At 43.9% G+C, this 21,394-nt stretch overlaps 8 protein-coding genes across 10 annotated transcripts; 4 read left to right on the top strand and 4 right to left on the bottom strand.

Moving 5' to 3' along the window:
* Positions 1-192: 192 nt before the first annotated feature.
* Positions 193-2,081, top strand: LOC108059249 (UBX domain-containing protein 1). The gene is made up of 3 exons (XM_017144422.3): positions 193-351; positions 445-1,059; positions 1,569-2,081. Exons 1-3 carry the CDS (start codon positions 302-304, stop codon positions 1,912-1,914), a joined length of 1,011 nt encoding a protein of 336 aa, XP_016999911.2. The 5' UTR covers positions 193-301; the 3' UTR covers positions 1,915-2,081.
* A 144-nt stretch (positions 2,082-2,225) lies between these two features.
* Positions 2,226-2,969, bottom strand: Pop4 (ribonuclease P/MRP subunit POP4). The gene has a single exon (XM_017144423.3). The coding sequence runs from the start codon at positions 2,919-2,921 to the stop codon at positions 2,301-2,303; it is 621 nt and encodes a 206-aa protein (XP_016999912.2). The 5' UTR covers positions 2,922-2,969; the 3' UTR covers positions 2,226-2,300.
* Pop5 (POP5 ribonuclease P/MRP subunit) lies at positions 2,942-3,658 on the top strand. Its single transcript, XM_017144425.3, has 3 exons — positions 2,942-3,065; positions 3,122-3,359; positions 3,413-3,658. Exons 1-3 carry the CDS (start codon positions 3,046-3,048, stop codon positions 3,590-3,592), a joined length of 438 nt encoding a protein of 145 aa, XP_016999914.2. The 5' UTR covers positions 2,942-3,045; the 3' UTR covers positions 3,593-3,658.
* Positions 3,599-5,290, bottom strand: Papst2 (PAPS transporter 2). Its single transcript, XM_017144421.3, has 3 exons — positions 4,156-5,290; positions 3,920-4,101; positions 3,599-3,860 (listed from the first exon to the last, which is right to left on the bottom strand). Exons 1-3 carry the CDS (start codon positions 4,990-4,992, stop codon positions 3,704-3,706), a joined length of 1,176 nt encoding a protein of 391 aa, XP_016999910.2. The 5' UTR covers positions 4,993-5,290; the 3' UTR covers positions 3,599-3,703.
* Positions 5,291-5,548: 258 nt separating this feature from the next.
* scaf6 (SR-related CTD associated factor 6) lies at positions 5,549-11,470 on the top strand. Of its 2 annotated transcripts, XM_070215739.1 has the most exons (13): positions 5,552-5,711; positions 5,863-6,033; positions 6,093-6,445; positions 7,446-7,608; positions 7,849-7,921; positions 8,398-8,472; positions 8,695-8,771; positions 8,842-9,040; positions 9,103-10,143; positions 10,203-10,370; positions 10,427-10,738; positions 11,064-11,235; positions 11,296-11,470. In XM_070215739.1, the coding sequence occupies exons 1-13, from the start codon at positions 5,690-5,692 to the stop codon at positions 11,392-11,394; spliced, it is 2,925 nt and encodes a 974-aa protein (XP_070071840.1). In that variant the 5' UTR covers positions 5,552-5,689; the 3' UTR covers positions 11,395-11,470. The 2 variants fall into 2 exon arrangements, 1 of the variants encoding a protein (XP_070071840.1); XR_011418788.1 differs by lacking the exons at positions 7,849-7,921; positions 9,103-10,143; positions 10,203-10,370; ... (1 more) ...; positions 11,064-11,235; positions 11,296-11,470 and having other exon boundaries at positions 5,549-5,711; positions 8,842-8,905.
* A 19-nt stretch (positions 11,471-11,489) lies between these two features.
* On the bottom strand, positions 11,490-12,689 carry beg (malonyl-CoA-acyl carrier protein transacylase beg). Its single transcript, XM_017144406.3, has one exon. It carries the CDS (start codon positions 12,627-12,629, stop codon positions 11,490-11,492), a length of 1,140 nt encoding a protein of 379 aa, XP_016999895.2. The 5' UTR covers positions 12,630-12,689.
* Positions 12,690-16,107: 3,418 nt separating this feature from the next.
* Positions 16,108-18,596, top strand: Ilp8 (Insulin-like peptide 8). 2 transcript variants are annotated; one of them, XM_070215567.1, is made up of 3 exons: positions 16,108-16,274; positions 17,382-17,580; positions 18,124-18,596. In XM_070215567.1, the coding sequence occupies exons 1-3, from the start codon at positions 16,233-16,235 to the stop codon at positions 18,363-18,365; spliced, it is 483 nt and encodes a 160-aa protein (XP_070071668.1). In that variant the 5' UTR covers positions 16,108-16,232; the 3' UTR covers positions 18,366-18,596. The 2 variants fall into 2 exon arrangements, with proteins under 2 accessions (XP_070071668.1, XP_016999938.1); XM_017144449.3 differs by having other exon boundaries at positions 16,261-16,431.
* Positions 18,597-18,795: 199 nt separating this feature from the next.
* LOC108059270 (uncharacterized) lies at positions 18,796-21,171 on the bottom strand. The gene is made up of 4 exons (XM_017144447.3): positions 20,935-21,171; positions 19,997-20,876; positions 19,789-19,940; positions 18,796-19,724 (listed from the first exon to the last, which is right to left on the bottom strand). Exons 1-4 carry the CDS (start codon positions 21,033-21,035, stop codon positions 19,112-19,114), a joined length of 1,746 nt encoding a protein of 581 aa, XP_016999936.2. The 5' UTR covers positions 21,036-21,171; the 3' UTR covers positions 18,796-19,111.
* Between the last annotated feature and the right edge of the window lie 223 nt (positions 21,172-21,394).

Below are 21,394 nucleotides of genomic sequence, written 5' to 3' on the forward strand. Positions count from 1 at the left end.
GATCTTAAAAATCATAAACTAAAGTAACTTACACTTGTTTAACTTTAACATCATTTAAACAGTTTTTTATTTAAGTACTTTAAAAGTAGTAAAATAAAATTATATTATATAAAAAAGAAAAACTAAATATTTAACTAGCTAAAATTCTAGCTATTTTAAAACCCCGATAGATTCATGGTAGTCGAACAATCGATAGTTGGCTATCGCCTAGCTTTGTTTTTGTGTGTCATTGTAAATTTTCTTTTCATAAATACACGAAACTATTCGAAAATAAACTCTTGGAAAATAGAAAACCACCGCCATGAGTGAAGTACAGACCCTGATGGATATGGGTTTCCCCCGAGATCGTGTGTGAGTACCGCGGACATGGCCGATTTTCCACCGGCAAAAAAACAGTTCGCTCTGCGAAAAATGTAATTTATTAATTCCTGGATTTTTCCACAGGGAATATGCGCTGCAGGTGACCAGCAATAAGCTAGAACCGGCAATGGAATGGCTGCTGGCCCACGTGGATGATCCGTTACCGACCCGTCAGAATGCCGGGGATCCCCCTGGTTCCGGTGCTCCCCCCGCCGCCGGAGAGGATTCCTCCTCCTCCGGCGCAGCAGCTTCCAGTAGCACCAGTGGTGCCGGTGGTGAAGCCACTGCCGATTCCCAGGTGGCCAAGTCCCTGAAATGCGACGATTGTGGAAAGGTTCTCAAGGATCACACAGAAGTGGAGTACCATGCAGCCAAAACCGGACACAGCAACTTCTCTGAATCCACGGAGGAGAAGAAGGCCCTCACCGAGGAGGAGAAGAAGGCCCAGCTGGCCCTCATCGAGGAGAAGCTCAAGCAGAAGCGCATCGAACGCGAGGAGCGCGAGAAAACCGAAGCTCTGCAGCGGGAGAAGAATCGCATTAAATCCGGCAAGGACATGACCGAGGCTAAGCGGCGCATGGAGGAGCTCGAGATGAAGAAGATCGTAGAGCAGCGCAAGCGCGAAAAGGACGAGGAGAAGGCGGCCCGGGATCGGGTGAGGGCTCAAATCGAGGCGGACAAGGCGGCACGCAAAGCTAGGTAAAGGTTTATAACAATTTTGACTGGAAAACTACGTATTAGGGATGTCGAAAATATTTCAAAATATCAATAACTAGTTTTTTTTTGCAAAAAAAGAAATATTTTTATCGTAATATTTTTTTTAAATAATTTTTTTTTTGCACATTTTTTTGATAATTTTAAGTGGTTTCACTTTTCATCGGGACAAAAAAAAATACACAAATAAAATTCGTTTTTCGGCAAGTAAAAATGCATAGTATAGCATTCAGAATCCAAGAAAACGCAGTAAAAACAAGATAGATAGAAAAATATCTGATATAAAGACATACATATTTTTTCTAATATATCAAATATCATTTTGATTTTTTGTTTCAATAAAAAATATCATCGATACGATATTTTTGAAAATTTCGACATCCCTACTTCGTATTCTTCCTAATCATAACCAGCCCAAGATGCCAATTTGATTAAATATTTTAGGAAAATTGCTTTATAGCTTTGTCTTATTAATTTTTAATCCTAACCCGCAGAGAACAAAAGGAACTGGGCAATCCGGAGCCAACTCCATCCGTGAGTTCCACCACAGTCTCGTCGCCGCCGCCGGCAGGTGTGAAGTCGCCGCCGCGTGACTACACCGAAACCCGCATCCAGGTGCGCCTGCAGGACGGCTCCACGCTCCAGGAGACCTTCAACGTCAAGGAGCAGCTGTCCGCCGTGCGTGTGTTCATCCAGATGAAGACCGGCATCGAGTCGCCCTTCTCCCTGATGACCACCTTTCCGCGCAAACTGTTCGCCGAAGACGATTACGAGAAGCCGCTGGAGGTGCTCGGCCTGGTTCCATCTGCCGTCATCACCATGACCAAGACGGCCGCATAAATCTGTCCTCTTTCAAACTGGGAAATCGGGGGAAATGGATGGGAATCTCTCCCACAACAAAACGAAATGTCTAGAAACTAAAACTAACGAAACGCGGCGCGATATTCCCCCAAAAAACATTTAATGTACGGTTTTATATATGTATTAAACAAGAAAAACTAAACTAATCATTTTTAAAGAGTCTTTCAAGAGGGATAAAGCTTAAACAATTTATAGATTTTACATTATATTTAAACGGCTTTCGAATAAACTGATTTTACAGCATTAAAGCTGACATAAAAATGATATATTAATATCATATAAAAAACATATTCAAATAATTTTTCTTTATTATAAAAGTAACAATAGGATACCATTTCTTATGCTAATGATAGGTTTTCAAGCTTCTACATGAAGGGCTCCACAAAGTTCTTGATTTTTTTAACGCTTCGCTCGGCGGGTCGAATATTTAGGTGTTGTCCGAATATGGTAAACTCCATGTTGCCCACTTTCATGCCAAAGACGCACTCGCTCTTGGGGATAGTCCTCAGCCGATGATCTTTACCCAGAAGCTTTAGAACGTTCTTGGTGTCCATGACACAGATTCCAGCCAAGTTCTCCAGGGTGCGGCACTTGGATTGAACGACTCTTAGTTTGGCTCCGTGCAGATCTAGTTTTACCAACTGCCGGCTGAACTCCTCGTAACGAGGATCGTGGACTTGCGGCACCTCCGATCCCTCCCTTAGCTCCAGATGCTCGCGAACATATCCCTTCCAGAGATCATGAAGTGGCAGAGCCTCCTCGTATTTCATCTGCTTGGTCGGAAGTGTATTTAATCCAAGTTTTGCGTTCTCCTTGCGGCTCAGAACTCCAGATTTGTGGGAGCGGCGCTTGCGGGAGTGCTGCTTCTTGATCTTGGTCCCCTCCAGCATGGATATGTGGTCCGGATTGATGTTCACATTGCAGCGCTGGTGCGGTATCACCAGGTCCGTAATGAATTCCTTTAAATCACTCGTCGCGTGGTCCATTTTGCTCTCCAATCAAAATCAAAACAAACGAAATTTGGGATGGGAGTGGCCTATAAATAATCGGCACTAGTTATCGACATGTTGCAGCGACTGTGCAGGCGTTGCCAGATCGATAGACACAGCAATGGTGCGCATAAAAAACAGGTAAATATTTACCGAATTATTAAGGTAAATCATTAATTAAACCGTAAAAACGATAGATATATAGCGGTGCAGATTGTACCCTATACACCGACGAGTTCACTCCATCTCAAGGACCACAGCCTGGCCAAAATTCTGTTGCAAAATGTGGAGAAATACCATGGGGTCTACGGTCTCGGAATGATCGAGCAGGGTTTCCGGGTGAAATACATCAATGATCGGACCAAAATAGCCATAATACGATGCCTGCATCGTGGTCAGCGCTTTGTGTCCAGCATATTGCCCTTAATAACATTGGTAAATCACTATTCCATACCCTTAAATCAGCATTAAAATCGGTTTTATTACAGATTGGAGATGTTCGAGCAAAGTTTAGGACCCTCTATATAGGTGCCACCATTATCCAATGCAACAAGTTCATAGTGAAGCACCAAAAACAGTTCCTGGACCGCGCTATGGGTCAAATAACTTCCGCCAAGGAGCGACAGGATCTCTTCAAGCGCGTAATGGAGTTCGACATGGACAGATAGCATACATAATTCGTTTATCGTATAATTAAGTAATTATAGTACACAGTTTTCTTGTAGAAAACCGTACTCTCAATTCGACTAAAATGTAGATCATGTTTTTTTGGTATAAAACTAAACTTCGATGAGGAATTTGCGACTTGGCGAGCGTGCAAGCTTGGCTCCGATTTGCTTTAATCTCTGCCGGATGTCCGCCAACGTCAGCTTGTTCTTCTTGCTATAAACATTAAGATATATGCCCAGGACAACGATAAGACCGGACCACAGATATCTGAAAATGTAGAGAAAGATAAGAATAGTTTCCAGGATTATATCCCAAGAAATACTGACTGCATTGTGAAAGGCTTGCTGAAGAGCACAAACGAAAAGGCTATGGTCACAGCCTTGCGAGCGGTGGTCACTGTGGCGGCTATGGGAGCACCACTGCTCCTCACCAGAGCCAGCACAAACTGGATGCCCAGGTAGCCGGACAAGCTAAACAGGAAGCCGTAACCAAAGGTCTCCAAGGGGTGCTGAAATATATACAATTTAGAGTTGCTATACCAAAGAATAGCTACTTTACCCACCTCCAAGCAGAAGGCGAAGCCGCTGAAGAAGTTGCCGGTAACCAGCATGATCACAAAGAGGTAAACGAAACCCAGACCGTAGGAATAGAAGACCACCTCACTGCTGGGCGCCTTGTGCTCCCGCATGGCCTTCTCCTGGACATTCCCAATGGCCGCATCGCAGAGCAGCGCTCCCGAAATCATGGCCACGCCCAGCAGATTAAAATTGGGCGTCATCTGCGAGTCGGCCAGCGTGAACCAGGCCAATCCGATGCACATGCAGGCGGCGGCCGCAAAGTCCAGCAGTCCGTAGCGCTTGCCCTGGATGAGGATGCTGCCCACCAGGACGGGAATGAGTTTGCAGCACTTGAAGATCACCTGGGTGGGATAGTTCAAATAGCCGAGACTGGAGTTCGACAGACCCATGGTGCCCAGGGTGAGAGCAGCCAAAACGAGGTACGTTTTCATGGGAATGCAACGTGGCTCGGGCTCAATGTTCCAAAAGGAACCGCCACTTATCCGATAGCCCTCCAGTCGCCGCTCCACCAGGCCAAAGCCGATGTAGTAGCCAAACTGGACGAGGGTCAGGAACCATCCATACGGCTTGAATCCTTCCACGGTGAAGATGAGCTCCTGCAGGTAGCCGTACAGGATGTACAGGATAAAGACGCCGGCACAGCTGAGCAGGAACTGGGTGGTGCGATTGTAGAAAGTGAGGTCGAAGCACAGGATTCGCAGTTCCGCAGGAGGAGTTTCCGAAGAGGAGGACTTCCGCTGCGGCGGCGTCGAACTTCCCGCCAACATGCCATTATTGATGGTGATAACGCTCCCGGTATTATCAGTCATTCTGCTCCCCATCAGCTTGATAATGTGTGTATATATAGTATATACACTATATAATGCCTATCTGAATCTGAAGATTATGTGACGCCACGGAGACCGTGTTAATTAATGCCACGCTGTCCGCGGAGTTGTCAGCTTAGAGTATGGATTTGTCATGCCTCTTTGGGTGCTGCATTATTTTACAGGCAGGCGTGGAGATTACTTTTTGATGCGAATGGCGCTGGACTACAAATAAAAACTAGGTTTGTTTACCACAAATAAACTATCAAATTTTTATCGATACTACCACCCCTAAATCGCTGAAATTAGGGTGGCAACTCCTTCGTTCAAAATAGCTTAGAAATAGAGATGGGCGCGTGACGTTGTTAGTACGATATAAATCTAACCGGTAGAAAGAAGGGGACAGGGTGGCAACTCTGCTGCTACCGGCATTTTTAATTTGCACTTCCAACTGAAAATAACTATTAAAAGAAAACCATTTTAATACTTTTTCTAATTTTAAAACAGTTTAAATAGTTTGAATTTGTCAAATCAATTCCACTTTCGGGTGTGACCCTAAAACAGCGTGGTATATGGAGGGACTCGACCAACGGTCACACTATTAGGAAAAGGAAAAAGAAGAAGCAGCAGTGAAAAGTGCCGCTGGAAAATTGTTAAAAGTGATGCATTTAGGAATTTAACCAGGAAAATAGTGTGTAAAAAGAGCCCCAAAATGGACGTGCAGCCGCCACGTGGTTAGTAAATAAAATCCCGTGTGATTTATTGCCCTTTTAAGGGAGCACATTCTGCGCCCAGTTAGAATGGCACGCACACATACGCGCGCACACGCACAACCTTTGGATATGCTGAAATTTTATGCAAAAACCTTTTCCTTTTTTTTCGCAGACGCCAGTTTACGCAATATTATTGACAAACTGGCGGAGTTTGTGGCCAGGAATGGGCCGGAATTCGAGGCCATCACCAAGCAGAAGCAGCAGAACAACCCCAAGTTCGAGTTCCTGTACGGCGGGGAGTTTGCCAGCTACTACCAATTTAGGGTGGCAGCGGAACAGACGCGTAAGTGCGGAAATAGATGAAAGTTTCATAGAATAATATCTATATAAATCCCCAAACAGTGCTAAAGCAGCAGGGGATTAACCAACAACTGCCACCGGGTGGACAATCGGGCCACTACATGCAGCAACCGCCGCCAATGCAGCAATCCCAGCCACCTGGCCACTACCCGCCACCCAATCAGCAGTCGCAGCACCCACAGCACCCGCCGGAAAACGCACAAGATAATATGCAACAGCAGCAGCACTCCTGGAATCCCAACTCTGGCAACGGAGGACCGCCAAATATTCAGCAGGCCAATGGCAATGCCATGGCCATGAATCTTAACTCACAACTGGACGCCATCAAGATGCAGCAGAAGACGCTGCGGGAACAGATCAAGCAATCCGAAGCGAATCTCTCCGCACAGCACACGGTAATTTAAAGTTGACACCGACTGGGGTTCTACTATCAATGTCCATTCCTTTGCAATCATTTCTCTGAGAGATTAGAGCAGCTCAAGTGTTGGATGGGAAGATTTATATTGCCCTTTTATTTGAACTTGACTACGTTTATTTCCTTGTAAATCCTCGGCTAGCGATCCTCTCGAAAGTACAAATATTTCATATTGATACGAATTTAAGTTCTATTCTAAAAACACGTTTTTAAGATCTGTTGTTCATTGTAATATTTGCAATTATATTGTAAGAAAAGATTTCCACGTGTTTTTCACATAAGTGAACATGTTTTTTGGCCGTTTATAGGCGAATAATTAAGAAATATAGAACATTTTCGTTCGTACTACATTTTTACCCCACTTTTAAGCGACCCTCAATCCTATGTTGACTATTTGTAAATTCCTTATCAAGGCCACATTATAAAAATCATTCCAAGTCCTTCTGTGACTTTTAAAGAGATGAAAATACCTTTTTTCCCTCAAATATTTTTATTGTGGACACCACAAACTACTTCTCAAATACCAAGAAAAATTGAATTCAGCTCTGGTCCCCTCCCTGGTTTATTCTCAATCGATCTCTATTGAGTCCTTGATCTGTAAATGCGGTTAAGATAAAGTTAAATGTGTACTTTCAGCATTACCAAACTAAAAACTCTATTTGCTATTATTTTAACTATTGAATTAACAATTTACAATGCTACATTAAATTTTTGCTTTATTGTATTTTTTGAAACATAAACCAAAAAAAAAAAAATTACCAAATCAAAAACCACTCTTCATACCAACTGACAAAAAACTGTATAAAAACAAATCCCAAAATCAAATTTGTTTGAAACGCTTGTCGACTTGAAAACGAAATCGCGAATGCGAAAATGAATGTGAAAATACCTTTGTGTGCCCAATGACCAAACCGATCCGATCCGAACCAAAACGCACCACCAACCAACCAACCAACCAACCAAACGAAACCAACCTGTAGGCCCTGATGAACCAGAAGACGAAGCAGATCGAGGAGGCTATCGCGGCGGCGCAGACGACGCAGCAGGAGCAGATGGCCGGCGAACAGGGCATTGTGCTGAGGGACTTCGATGGCGTCCTGCAGCCGATCATCGAGTCCTGCACCAAGGACAGCATCTCTGCAGGTAAATATGAGTTCGGCGACACGGCTGGATTCTATTATTGCTTGTTTGTAGTCTCTCGTAATCTCGTAATCAGTCATAAGTTAGCTAAAGGAGCCTGCATTCAATGCTCCGCAGCTCTGCTGCACACAAAAAACACACACTAAATGAATCCATACTACCTTTTGATTAAACCTTAATCCTAATTTATTATCGAAAGTGACAATGACAATATGAGTAACCCGTTTGATATTGCAATTTTAGGCAAGAACTGGATTTTACAGCATTCAACCGACAGCGCAAAAATCAATGTCGTTTTACAATATCTTTTAAAGAAGTATGCCTCAGTTTTATGATTAATGACCTTCAACATGTATTAATTAAATTGTGTTTCTTTCTTTCAACGAGTGAAATACTACTAACCAAACATACAAAAACGAAATATCGAAAAACAAGCGAGAGATGATCGATTGAGCGATTGAGACTCCCCCAGAGAGGCTCGAGATTGATTCGTTGATTCGTTTTCGAAAGATGTTATGATCATGAGTAGTTCCCCGATCCGGAAGACTTGTAGCTAGGGCCACACACCTAAACACATCATTTTACTTACTAAGTTTAACTATATCAAAAACACGCACAACAACACACCAACACTAAGCAGTACAAATCATCGGACAAGCAAAAAAAAATCAAAAAGAAAGAAGACCATCTAACAAAAATCATTATACTTGCACAACAAGTACTTTTGGCAATGTTGTTGTGCATTCAGAAACCTAGAAAAATATGTTTTTTTGTTTGTTAATTTATTTTTAGGGCTTTGGTCAATGGTTCAACGTTTCAGCAAAAATTGCATCTTATATATTTAGTTAATGATATACTACACCACTGGTAAGTTTGCCCAGTCAATCACTAGCATATAGTATGTAGTATTTAAAAGCCTCAGACCTCAAGAACTAATCCACCGAGCAGTCACCCAGCTTAGTTGGTTAGTTTAAGTCGCATTACCCGGACAATACTAGACCAAACAGACGCACTTGATCTTGGACGAGAGACAGAAGACGCTAGTTTAGCCGGGAACACTGAGTCCTAAGTGCAACGATGTATTTACAGCATGCGCAAGAACATCAATGACTTGAAGAACAGCCTCGAGAACGTCGTCATTCCGATGTTCTGCAGCGCCGACTTGAGTATGTATATCCCTTATCGAATCTTTCGCCTGGGATATTTAATATTTATTTATTATTTAATCGCCCACAGTTGCCAGCAATGATCAGCGCCAGAAGTTGGCCAAGCTGCTGTCGCTGTGGGAGTCCAAGGCCAAGTTCTTCGATGCCTGCGTCATCTCGAAGCTGCAGTCGCCGGACTCTTCGATGCAGGAGTACAAAACTAATCTGCAGAACACCCATCACGACATAGCCGCCAAATTCACGCAGAACACAAAGGCCACGTTGGATAAGTGAGTAAACTGAAGGTTATATGGGGTCTATAGATAATAATTAACGTTATCTCCTCTCTCAGCTACCAAAAACAGCATCAGATATTCATCCAGCATGCCAGCCAGCAAATTGGCCAGCTCGAGAAGCAGGCGCAGCATCTGGAGCAGCAGATAATGGTGGCCCAAAAGTCACAGCAGCAGCAGCACATGCTGCAACATCAAGGTCCTGGTGGTCCTGGTCCGCAGCAGAAGAACATACCATCACTGATGTCCCATCGGATAGCCATGCCCGGTGAACGCGAACAGCACATGAATAATGATCAGCAGCATCCGCAGGCTGGGAATAATATGTATCCAGGTGGTAATTTCCATCAGCAGCAGCAACAGCAGCAGCCGCCTTCGGGGAATCCCTTTGCGGATCCACGGGGACCTAACTTTTTCATTCCGGACATGTCGAAGCCACCGCCAGGCTTTGCCGGGCCCATGCATCATCATAATCAGGGACCACCAATGGGCCATCAGCAGCAACAGCAGCAGCAGCAACAACAGCAGCAGCAACCAGGACAGTTTCAGGGAGCTGGCAATGAACCGCCCGTTGATTTGGGCGTTCTCAGTGCAGCAATTCAGGCCTGCCTACAGATGCAGCAGCAACACCATCCCGATGACCCGCAGCAGCAGCAGGGGCAGCACCAAATGCAACAGCAGCAGCAGCAACAACAGCAACCACCCATGGCTGCCTATCCCCAGAATCTTGTTAGACCGGGCCAGCAAAGTGTGGAACCAGAAGTGGATCTAGATGTGCTCAATGCGGCCATTCGGGCGGTGATAACCAATCAAGCCGAAGACGGCGGTCCATTGGAAGATGGTCAACAGGCAACGCAACAATCGGGCGATGGGGAAACTGGAGAGCCTGTTGTGATCGGAGAACCGCAAATACCTACAGCGCCTTACTACGACTTGCCAGCGGGACTAATGGTGCCGCTCATTCGCCTGGAGGATTACAACTACAAAGCTCTCGATCCGGCGGACATACGACTGCCAGCTCCGGCGCCACAAAGCGAGCGGCTGACGAATGCATTGAATGCCTTCTATTCCGCGCCCTCTCACGATCGTCCCAGGGATAAGTGAGTGGATTTATCTGAAGTATTTAAAAGTTACTTATAATTTATATTTTATTTTGCAGTGAGGGTTGGGAGAAGCTTGGTCTCTATGAGTACTACAAGGTGAAGAATGCGGCGCGAAAGCAAAAGGAGGAGGAAATCAAGGACGGCATTCGGGAAAAGTCGCGCTCGCCCAGTCCAATTGTGCTGGAGAGGCCCCTACCAAAAAAGAGCAACAAGCGGGTTTATCGGTGCGTTTTTTTTTTACTTTTTATAATCCATTATAAATGCTTTATTCTTCTTTTAGATCCAAGAGTCGCAGTCGCTCCCGCTCGAATACTCCGCCCCATCGAGACAGATCGCCCTCTCGTTCGAGATCCCGCTCGCGATCCCCGGAACGCTCCTCAACGCCGCCAGCGACGAACCGCAATAGGATGGGCGGTGGAGGAGGTGGTGGCAGCAGTCGCAAGGGACGCAATCGATCGCCTCGCAACGATCGGGAAAGTAACAACCGGGAGAATCGTGTAGAACGCAGCAATTCCAATAACAGCAACAATGGCAACAGCACCAACCTAAGACGTGTGGATCGCGACAGATCTCCCACCCCTCCGAGCTTTCTGTAAGTGTAAAAAGGATCTAAAGATCATACACAGAAAAAAAAGAACGGTAATGGTCAATTTGATATTTCGTAAAGATCAAGTTCATATCATTTTGATATGAATAAAGATTATGTCAATCTTTTTTTATATTATTTGCTCAAAAAATACTAAATTTGGTATTTTTTATGATATGACAAAATATCATTTTGATATGTTTGAATCTTAAATTTGATATGAAATAAGGCAGAAATAACCCTATTTCATATCGCTTTTTTTTCTGTGTATGAGTCTCTGTTAGATCCATAGTTAAATCCTCCCTTAATGTTTCATTTTATTACTCCCCAGGGGTAGCACCTTTGCCAAGCCCCAAGAATTCATCGAGGAATCGAACAAGGGCCACCAAATGCTCATGAAAATGGGCTGGGCCGGCACAGGCACAGGACTGGGCTCCAAGAATCAAGGCATAGACACACCGATTTCCGGTGGCGAGGTGCGCGATCGTCGCGAAATGTACAAGGTAAGAGGAGGCAAGTTGCCACTCGGATAATCCGTTTTCTAATCACTTTATAATCCACAGGGCGTGGGTGCCAATATGCATGATCCCTTTGAGAGCTTCCGGAAGAACAAGGGCGCCGCCTTTGCACATCGCATGCGATCGCGAGACGACAAGAGTTAGGAACTGCCGAAGGCCAATAACTCAACGTTTTTTTGTTTCCTTTTAGCCGAGAAAATATACATTTTTATAAAAGCAACCGAAAGATTTATACAAAGTTAAGCTATGACATTTATGCTGGACTGAGCGGCTTTCGCGTTGACCTTCTCCAGGACCTGGACGAGTCCTTTGCCGGGACCGCATTCAAAGGTGCGTGGAAAGTCGACGCCCTGCTTGCGTTCGTACATCTCGTGGAGGGTCTGTTCCCATTTGACCGGTCGCACGATTTGCTTGGGCAGCTGGGTGAGAATGTGCTTGGCATGGCGATACGGTTTGCCATCCACATTGGAGTACACCCTGATGACGGGATCCTGAAGGCGCACGGACTTTAGGGCCTTGCTAAAAGGCTCCACGGCGCTTTGCATTAGAGGAGTGTGAAAAGCGCCGCTCACTGCTAATCTCTTCATGCGCCGTATTTTAAGGGCCTTGGCGTTTTGCTCCAGGAACTCGAGGGCCTCCACATTGCCGGCCACCACCTTGCAGTGCGGATACATGTAGTTGGCGATGCCGCAGTAGGGCGATTCCACGCCCCTGTCCAAGCACCACTGCTGCGCCCGGGCACAGGCCTCGCCGAGATTGGTGTCCGGTCCGTAGATGGTCATGGCCATGGCTCCGGCTGCCTGATCGCAGGCCGCCTGCATGGCGGTGGCCCGCACTTGAACCAAACGCAAGGCTTTGTCAAATGGCAGCGCATCCGCATAAACCAGAGCGGTAATTTCGCCCAGACTGAAGCCGGCGGCGGCCACACATGTCTCAATGGCCTTCGGACGCTCCTCGCGCAACTGCTCCAGGGCCGCCAGCGAGGACACCATCACGGCCAGCTGGGCGTGCTCCGTGCGATTGAGCTTCTCACGCGGTCCCTCCAGGCAGATCTTGAGGAGATCGTACTTGAGCACCTCGTTGGCCAGCTCGAAGATGCGTCGGGCGCCGGGGAATCGCAGCAGCTCCTTGCCCATGCCCACGTACTGGGTGCCCTGGCCGGGAAACAGCATCACACTCGTTTCCTTGGGATCGATGGCCGGCCGGCTTCTCTGGTCCAGTGGCTCCGCCAGCTCGCTGAGCAGCTGCTGGCGCTTTTCCAGGCTTTCCTTCAAGTCGGAGGCTTCTGTGGTCGCCTTGGCGGCATCGCTGCTCCAGCGGGACCAACTCAAGGAGCCGGAAATCCGCGGTTCTCGTAGTAATCTGCGCGCGGCCAACATTTCTTTACAGGATTATGCGGCTTAACATAACCGTAAAACAGCTGATTGCCGATTGGCGCCTAATCGATTATTTGTTTTTAGTACTTATCGATTGTTTTTAGTACATCTTCTTGTTTTAAAATTTTGGCGGTTCGTGTTCTAAAACTTTTCAAAAGGTGGTTCTCAAAATAAAGTTGTATGAACTCTTTCTTCTACAAGTAATTTCCATTCTTAATCTCTTTGTATCTATACATAAATCATTTAGAAGTCATTCAGAGATTTTTGGAACATCGAAAATATCAGCTTCAAAATACTCAATAGCAAAGATCATCAATGCTTGGGGATTTCACCTGGCATCTTACTCACTTACTCACTATAGTATTTAGGGGCCGTTTTCTTTTGGCTCTATTAATAGCCAAACTTGATTTATGTTGCCAAGCTGTTATTTGGTCATTGACAGTCATGACGAAATAATTATGGTAAAATCATGAGTCATTATGACTACTTCACATAGATTTATGGTGTTAGCCTAAGCTTCGTTTGAGTTTGAAAATTAGTGAGTGCTAAGGGTGGGTTCGCATTGGAGATCAAAAAGCTTCAAGGACTATCTCTACAAAAATTATTTTAGTAATATTTTTAATTTGTTTAGTTTTACAAAGGGTTTGGAAAAAATTAAGTTTTAAATTGAGAATGATATTAAAGAATTTTTCAAACTAGGAAAAATTTCATAGGAAATTAAAAAATCGTCACTTCTTGAATAAAATTAAACCTCTTTAAGTATTCGTGTTTAGAGATATTTTAAAATCCCTTGGCGAAGCAAAAGGGTATTTTTTGGGCCATGTGCTTTTCGGAACCACCGAAAAAAAGAGTTTCTAATTTGAAATGCGATGCCAGCGAGGCAATCGCAGAGTTTTTTGAACCCAGGGCGAAAGAATAGCCCTTCGGCGGGCCAAAGGAGCTGGAAGAGGGCTCGATTGAGGATCGAGGATTGCAAAGGTGAACGACAAAGCCGCCGGCAAAGTCAGACACCGGAGATGACGTGACGCACCACTTTCGCCCTCAGTTCAAGGAACAGGAGATCTGGGCATCAAAACAAAAACACTAGCTCACACGCTCTGCCAGCGGTCCTCCGGTGTCCATGGACCTCTCCTTCTTCTCTCCCCTCCTCTTCCCATCTCTAAACCCAACTGCAAAGGTCCGATCTTCTCAGAAGACGGAGCGACATTCTTGTTGCCAGGGAAAGGACCCACATACGAAATGCTCTCGTCTAGACTGCACGAATATCAGATCGTCGATGGACCGGCGATTCTATTAGAACCCAGAACCTGTTTGCGGTTTATGCCTCTTGTATTTCGGCTCTTTTTTTAAGTTTTTCTGTAGTTTTTTCGTTTGATAATGAGTCGTGAATTTGATGCCCAGGTAGGGGCATTCGTGGCGGAGATCGTTGACATGGCGCAAGTGGCGCGATTCTTGAAATCAGGTTGTGAAATTGTATTTATGAATGAGAGCCCGTGGCGAACCAATTAAATGCCGCATACCAAAGAAGAGTTTTGCCCGCAACACACATTCCGAACCCAAGTCGGGGTTCCCAGAACGTGCCCGTTACCGTTATTTGTGGGATTTGACTTGGTGATCGACGAGCACGGGAATGCACATTCCGAAGGATACGAAAGATACGTGCAAAATTGCGGGGAAATGCAACTGCGTCGCAGCATTGCGCATACGCCACGGGGGCTGGTTAACATTTCCGCATGCAACGAAAGCGCTAAGCAAATAAAACGAAAGCCTAAACGAATCTGAAAGCGAAACCGAAACCGAAACGTAACGATCTGAACCCATAAAAGTCGGCCGAAAGTGTGCATTGACCGAGAGAGCGGCTAAAAATATCCAAAAAGAACGTAACACAAATGATCTGATAAAAATAAGAACGAACGATGATGACGCCCGATCCAGAACAACCGTTAAGTCAGTCGTACGATCGATGATGCTGCAACAGGGTCAACCAAACGAAAGGAAAAGCGGAAAAGAAGAGAGGGGGCTGCTCCCGAAGAAAGCCGAGTGAAAACGAGAGTGAAAGTACTTCACTACCCCTCCTTTTCAGAACCTGTCATATAACTTACCAAAAAACGGATATAAACCAATATATTATTTATTTATATTAGAAATATAATTATAAATTCTAAAGATATTTGTAAAAAAAAATAGTATTTTATAAATATCTCCTTAAAAATTTCTATCTTTCATTCATTCATTTCTGTCTTAAACCTGATTTTTAATAATGTTATGTTAGCAACTGGAAGCTACTTGATAATAAGTGGATTCAAATTTTATTTTATGCAAACGCTTCATTATCTGTGAAATTTATTAGCTTTCGATTGATCTCGGAACCTGCAATGTGAGAATTTCATGTTTCTCTGCAAAACAAGATTAATATCACTGTGCAACAAAATGAATGCTTTTTAAAATTACCTCGATGGATGCTATATTTTAGAATTCGTTACGTTTAACTGCGTTTTCCAAAAGTTCCCTGACGCAAGGATTCTTAGCACAAGGACCTCAAAGTTCGAAAAATGTTAAAAAAAAAAGTTATACAGCTGCGGTCAAAATAGTAGTTGTGTTGCCGCCCTGTGTTTTAAAAGTTTGCTGTTGTAATTTATCTTCTTCTGGTAATATTGTATTGATTATAATTTTACTATTAGACTAATTAGTGGTAAATTTTAGATGTTGCATAGTGTATTGAATAATTTCCGAAGTGTGGAGCACTTGGTATGGTTAATTTATTTACTGAAGTTGACTGTTCTAGAATAACCTTTAAAGCGGTAAACGGTAGTGAATTGTTAAAAGTTGTCCTACTAGCAGCAATACAAAAAAAGTTAAGTCATGACGATCAAATAACGATCAATAAAAATATCTCGCTTTGTATGTTATTGATATTTGTTAATGCTTATCTAAGTTAATATCTTTTATAATTATACGAATTAGTGCAAAATCCAACATTTCCACTATAATCCAGTTTAGATTCCTTTTAAAAAACATTTTTGCAGGAAAATTTTAAATAGTTTTACGGGTCTAGTAAACATGTTTATAAGCCCCACCAGACATAAAAAACTATTAGATGTGGCCAAAACACGCACACTTATCAAAAGTGCGTTGCCCTGGTTGGAAAACCCCCCGGCAACAAGGTCTATGTGGAACTTTCACTGCCACCATCGACCGTCACAACAATCTATTACTACCTTATTACATTCCCAAGGTGTTTTGATAAGACTCTAAACTACCAGTATTCGCCATATCTTTATCAGAAGCAGCACAGCATGTGGCGGTGACTCAGGAGAGCCAAAGGCAATTATGTTGAAATTGGTGAAGATTTGAAGGCGGCGCCGTGAAACTATAAAAGCCAACTCTTAAGGTCTGACGTGCATTCCGAACTCCATTGATAAAAAATTAATATTACTGAATTCCCGACGCGCCTTGCCGCTTACGCAAAACTCCTGTGAACCGATCTTGATCCCAAAAATCCCGAGCCGCTCTCTCACCCCCTATCAAAAAATAAAGAGCGCCAGTCGAGAACCTGGGAAAGCCGATTCAACCTGAGCCGATCCTCGATTTTTGAAGCGCGTATAAATGCTTGCGACTTCGGCTAAGCTCGCCACTCGTGATTATCAGGTAACGTCGATCGGACGCTTTTGTATTCGGCAAGTTCTCGAATTGCCCGCCAAAAAAAAACACGTATACGTAGTGTTGCAGTTAGAAAAGTGGTCAAAATATAATAACAATATAATAAGAATTGTGATCTTAGAACGGAATTAAAATGTTTTTAAAGGTGAGTTCTCTCTCTCATTATTTTGCGGGACTACAAATTTTAATTTTTAATAGAAATTAAAAAGAAAGTGTTACAAAAAAAATTATTTAGAAATTCCAAAAATCAAAATAAACCTTAAAATAAAATAATACTAATAAATTAAAAGTTAAAAATAAAGTTTTTAATATTCCAAAATTTTGTAATTTATTTTTCAATCCCTTTTCGAATTACCTTCAATTATTCCATACCAAAACTTTCCGAATTCCATAACTCTCTTCTAAGAAAACACCACTTTAATTACTTAAATTAGCTGCTTGCCAAAAAGTGGGTGTGTACAATTAACAGGCTGTCAGCTAAAAATATCAATATAAACAAATGCGCTTTTGTTCTCCGCTGGCAAAAGCAAAGGCAGAGCCAAAAGCAAAAGCATAATGCCCGGACCGATTCCGACTCGGATTTATATGGGAGCGAGTGCTAAACAGATTGTCACCGCAAAGTGCGAAATGCAAAATGCGGAAATGCCTACCTGCACCGCGCATTACATAATTTCCACTCCAGCTCTCTGTAATGCCGGGGAAGTTTCAGTCATTAAAGGCGGCAATTAAATTTAAACCATTTGGCCGCGTCGACTTGCAAATGCGCTCCAGTTTATGTTTCGATCTCGCCTCGATATTGACCCAGTTAATGGGCCGCATAATGCGGTGCGTGGGAGTCGGCGACGTCATCCCGGCAAACCGGCAACCCGGCTGTCGTCATCCGAAGTGGTTAATCCAGATTTGTCCCCAAAATCCAGAAAAGCGATCCAGAAAAACCGCGGCAGAGCAGAGTGCGGCCGGTTAGAGGATCGTTGTAACACTTATGCGATAAATTCTGAGCGTCAGCGATTTATATTTAGGCGCCGGAGGCCGGTTGGTTGTTTTTAATTTGGAAATACTCACTCTGGTTTTGTTTCTTTTTTTTTTCCCTTACAGTTCAATCTGTGCCGCTGGACGCTGCTGGTCCTTGGAGTCTGCTGCCTGCTGGGCAGCTCATCGGGCAGCGTCTGCTCCCTGGAGCGGATGAAGAAGTTCGCGATGGAGGCCTGTGAGCACCTGTTCCAGCAGGACGAAGGTGCCCGCCGAGATCGGAGATCCATTGAGTACTCCCACCATCATCTCAATCGACTTGGATGTAAGTATTCACTAGTATACCTATTAGATTCCTATAGAAATAGAAAAAAATGAACTATTTAGTTTCTTATTTTACAAAAGATATCTTATCTTAAAATTTCACATTAAATTTTTATTATTATTATTTATTCATCTTCTTATATCTGAAGTTAACAATTTAACTTAAATATAAAGCACTAGCCACAAAAAATTTAAATTAAAATTTTAATGTAAACTATATTTTCATTTCCAAACTTCGCTTAGTACATTTTTAAATTAATTTACATCAAAGAATCCAATGAAAATTTCGAGATATAAAGATAATACATATTTAGTTTAAGGAAAAGAAAATTAGCGACTTAATAAGGTCAGAGTGTCAGTCAACCCTACAATTGCATTCGGAACTGCATGTCGAAAACACGTTTATAAAGTGTGTAGATTGCAATTAAATACGCGGATTTGCATAAAGCAGTTCCGATGCAAAAGTTAACCGACTTCAAGGCGCAGGTTCAAGATCAATTGGCTCACTCGCAACGTTTCCCCTTTCTTATTGCGACTATTTCAGACGGTAAAACACACAACAAGCACCACCACATCAGCCGCAGTAGCTATCCAGTCGGCGGATATTTGAAGGTGACCCGGGAGCACTTCAATCTCCTCAGCGAACTGGACATCTTTCCGCGCTACAAGCCCAACAAGCTGCACCACGAGAAGAAACAGCGCTACAAGAGGGATCATTCGAGCAGGAGCTACAACAACATACCCTACTGTTGCTACAACCAGTGCGATGAGGAGTTCTTCTGCTAAGGGAACTCCAGTTCTACGACCCACGTCGGTGCCATCTGGTCAGAATCTTCCGACTCCGTCCATAGCTATAGTTAGATTAAAGATGTACATTTTACTAGACGCGCTCACTCTTATAGAGTACCTTTTTTGTGTCCACTACAGGGGACACAAATCCATTTACAGTATTTATACGCCTAGTTCTAAGTTGAATAAACAATCAAATATAATTGATTCTTTTGATCAAAATATAAATAGTTTTTATGAAAGTTAGTGGTGAAATTACGTAAAAACATTATTCAGATAATCTCACAGATGCTTTTGAGCCTTAAAACAAATTAAATTCGCATATATGTGGGCCTAAAAAACTAGGAAGAGATTGTTACAATGCCAAACTAACTAATCATTTCTCTTTTACAAAGTATTGATCATATTTGAACTAAATAATAGACAATTTTTCTTTTGATCAAAATATAAATACTTTTTATGAAAGTTTTGTGGTGAAATCGAGTACAAACATTATTCAGATAATCTCACAGATTCATTTGAGCCTTAAAACAAATTAAATTCGCACATGTATAGCCCTAAAAAACTATGAACAGATCATTACAATGTTGAATTAACTAATCCTTTCTCTATTACAAACTATTAATCACAATTTAACTAACTAACAGAGAATTTTGAGTTCACACGAAATAAAAAGTTATGAAATTAAACAGAAGCTAGCTTCCAAAACCTTAAAAGATGAGTAGCGAGGGTTTAAAATTCTCCTATATCGAACTTATGTAGTAAGCGCCCTTGCAAACGTTGCATTTGTACTTGCGGCAGTTCTTCTCGCCAATCGGCTCTAGCGAGCGAAAGTACTTGGACACCATCCGCAAGATATCCTCGCGGCGGCTCTGCAAGAAATCCTCTCCAAAATTATCAAAGGTATTAACGCAGTGCATTAGAATGCGAAAAAGAACCGCCTCCGTGGACACGAACGTATTTAGCGTGCGATCAATGGAGTCCACGTTCTCCTCCACAAAAGTGCGCGTCATCTGCATCAAGAGCTGCACTGCCTGATCCGTAAAGTATCTGGCCATGGCCTCAAGAACGTCTGTGAAACTGGACAGATTTCCAATGTGCTGGGCAAACTTGCCGCCGAATCTTTGAGCCAGCATTTCCAAATTGACGAGAATCTGGCCGCCAGTGCCAACACTCACAATTTGGGGTAACAAAGTGGTGGCCACATGGAGTCCCTGACCCAGATGCGAGTTGATGTTGTGAAGGCTGAGGAGTGCCTCCTTGAAGGGAATTTCGTTGAGAGTGCGCACAATATCAAATTGGCCAGATTCACTGTGCAGCTTAACGGATTCCTGGGAAATGCGGTCGAAGACTTTTCTGTTTAGAAAGGAAAGATTTATGTACAATAAGGATTGGATGAGTTCTAACCGGATTGACTGACCTGGATTGATTGCGAAGTGCCTTTCTTAAGGAAGAGCCATTGGTGGCCTTGGAAGCTATGCGCATATTGTTAATGGAGTGCGTGAAGATGACCAGGTGCGAGGCCATTTGCAGCATGTCCAAGCTGTTAAGGGCTTGATCATCGCCAATTTTCTAAGGGAAGAACGAAATTAATGAAATAGGAGTCTCAAATGAAGAAACTAACTTACCAAATACAAATCGTAAACCCCATTAACCACTCCTGTTCCCGCGATGACCGCTGAGGCACCGTTTATGCCCCTCACGGCCAACTGGGCAGCGGGATTGACTTTGTAGCCTGCACCTGCGGCTGTGGCCAGCGCCTTGGTGGCCCCAGTGGCGCCCAGACCCACAACACCACCCGCCACGCCCAACCAGGAGCTGCGCGCCTCACCGTCTGTGATGCAGGTGGATTGCCCATGCCGTCGACGATCAATGAGATGGGAGGCCGAGCGCAGAGTGCTGTAGACACCGGTGGCCACGCCCACAGCGGTGGCGGCAATCACCAGGGGAGCGGCCAGAGGCACCGCCAGAGCAGCGGCAGCCGGAACACTGGCCACCAGGCCACCCACAGTGGCCACCTTATCGCCGGCATTGAGTAATCTATATCTGCCACGGGCTGAGGGCGTGGGATGGACCATCAACTGGACGCCAGGCTCATCGCCATCGCTAAAAGTGTAGACTCCCTGGCTGGGGGCGATCATCAAGCCCTTGGGCAGGGTGTTTCGGAAGACATACTGCTCCCAGTTCGAGTAAACTCGGGCATTCTCATCCACGAAGATCATGCAGCAGGCGGCGCTGTTTTCGCCCTTCATGCAGCGACGGGTGCGGAAAACCGGATGGCAACTGTAATTGGTAGACTGCAGTGCCAATTCCGGGTCTGAATCCGGCGTGACCAGCACGTAGATGATGGCGGAGAGCAGTGTGCCATTGGTGTAGCGACGCTGCTGCCAAATATTCCGGAAAAGCTGATCCCGTTTTCGCTGAATCGCCTTGGAATTCCGAGCGTCGTCCTCGCGAATGAGGTTCTCTATCTTCTGCTTCAGGATTTCCCCCTGATCAGGGGCCAAACTGGAGGTATATATAATTATTACTTAGGTAAGATCATTAAGAAAATTGCATAACATACGAATCCCAAATAATTTCCGAACGCAGACCGCTGCTAAAGCCAAAATCCCTTTGCACTTCGTAGGCCGTGCGGGAGATTTGACTTTCCTCTGCTTCCTCCATGTTCTAGGGTTCCTAGGTCCAGCATAAAATCACGACAGTGAGATATATATTAGGTGTAATACTATTAATTTAGTTTAGATTCTGTAGTTTTATGGCAAATCAATGCTAAAATGTGGCTTTCGTTGCCATGACAATTCAACAAAAAGCTGGCGCCAAATTAGAGATGTGCTCTGCTCGATTGTTAAATTATCGCTGGAACTATCGATTATTGCGAAACTTACCGCGTAATTTAAATTTTAGTTTTTAACTCATATTTTACATATTCTTTGTTAGTCAATTTAAGTAGTTTACCCCTAATTAAATTTTATAAGTTGATTACATTTTAAATTTTTCCTGGTAAAACCCGCTTGTAATCCCGA

Source organism: Drosophila takahashii, chromosome 3L, assembly GCF_030179915.1.
Source record: "Drosophila takahashii strain IR98-3 E-12201 chromosome 3L, DtakHiC1v2, whole genome shotgun sequence".
In the NCBI taxonomy this organism is placed as follows: Eukaryota; Metazoa; Arthropoda; class Insecta; order Diptera; family Drosophilidae; genus Drosophila; species Drosophila takahashii.

Excerpts from the sequence above, each read along its gene's own strand:
- LOC108059249 (XM_017144422.3), top strand. The coding sequence starts at position 302 with ATGAGTGAAGTACAGACCCTGATGGATATGGGTTTCCCCCGAGATCGT. Across the intron at positions 352-444 it reads GGTTTCCCCCGAGATCGTGT|GGAATATGCGCTGCAGGTGA; the intron begins GTGAGTACCGCG and ends ATTTTTCCACAG. Across the intron at positions 1,060-1,568 it reads AAGGCGGCACGCAAAGCTAG|AGAACAAAAGGAACTGGGCA; the intron begins GTAAAGGTTTAT and ends CCTAACCCGCAG.
- Papst2 (XM_017144421.3), bottom strand. The coding sequence starts at position 4,992 with ATGGGGAGCAGAATGACTGATAATACCGGGAGCGTTATCACCATCAAT. Across the intron at positions 4,102-4,155 it reads GCTTCGCCTTCTGCTTGGAG|CACCCCTTGGAGACCTTTGG; the intron begins GTGGGTAAAGTA and ends TATATATTTCAG. Across the intron at positions 3,861-3,919 it reads AGCAAGCCTTTCACAATGCA|ATATCTGTGGTCCGGTCTTA; the intron begins GTCAGTATTTCT and ends CTACATTTTCAG.
- Pop4 (XM_017144423.3), bottom strand. The coding sequence starts at position 2,921 with ATGGACCACGCGACGAGTGATTTAAAGGAATTCATTACGGACCTGGTG.
- Pop5 (XM_017144425.3), top strand. The coding sequence starts at position 3,046 with ATGGTGCGCATAAAAAACAG. Across the intron at positions 3,066-3,121 it reads ATGGTGCGCATAAAAAACAG|ATATATAGCGGTGCAGATTG; the intron begins GTAAATATTTAC and ends TAAAAACGATAG. Across the intron at positions 3,360-3,412 it reads TATTGCCCTTAATAACATTG|ATTGGAGATGTTCGAGCAAA; the intron begins GTAAATCACTAT and ends GTTTTATTACAG.
- beg (XM_017144406.3), bottom strand. The coding sequence starts at position 12,629 with ATGTTGGCCGCGCGCAGATTACTACGAGAACCGCGGATTTCCGGCTCC.
- scaf6 (XM_070215739.1), top strand. The coding sequence starts at position 5,690 with ATGGACGTGCAGCCGCCACGTG. Across the intron at positions 5,712-5,862 it reads GGACGTGCAGCCGCCACGTG|ACGCCAGTTTACGCAATATT; the intron begins GTTAGTAAATAA and ends TTTTTTTCGCAG. Across the intron at positions 11,236-11,295 it reads ATCGTCGCGAAATGTACAAG|GGCGTGGGTGCCAATATGCA; the intron begins GTAAGAGGAGGC and ends TATAATCCACAG.
- Ilp8 (XM_070215567.1), top strand. The coding sequence starts at position 16,233 with ATGCTTGCGACTTCGGCTAAGCTCGCCACTCGTGATTATCAG. Across the intron at positions 16,275-17,381 it reads TCGCCACTCGTGATTATCAG|TTCAATCTGTGCCGCTGGAC; the intron begins GTAACGTCGATC and ends TTTCCCTTACAG. Across the intron at positions 17,581-18,123 it reads TCATCTCAATCGACTTGGAT|ACGGTAAAACACACAACAAG; the intron begins GTAAGTATTCAC and ends CGACTATTTCAG.
- LOC108059270 (XM_017144447.3), bottom strand. The coding sequence starts at position 21,035 with ATGGAGGAAGCAGAGGAAAGTCAAATCTCCCGCACGGCCTACGAAGTG. Across the intron at positions 19,941-19,996 it reads GGGTTTACGATTTGTATTTG|AAAATTGGCGATGATCAAGC; the intron begins GTAAGTTAGTTT and ends TTCTTCCCTTAG. Across the intron at positions 19,725-19,788 it reads GCACTTCGCAATCAATCCAG|AAAAGTCTTCGACCGCATTT; the intron begins GTCAGTCAATCC and ends CTTTCTAAACAG.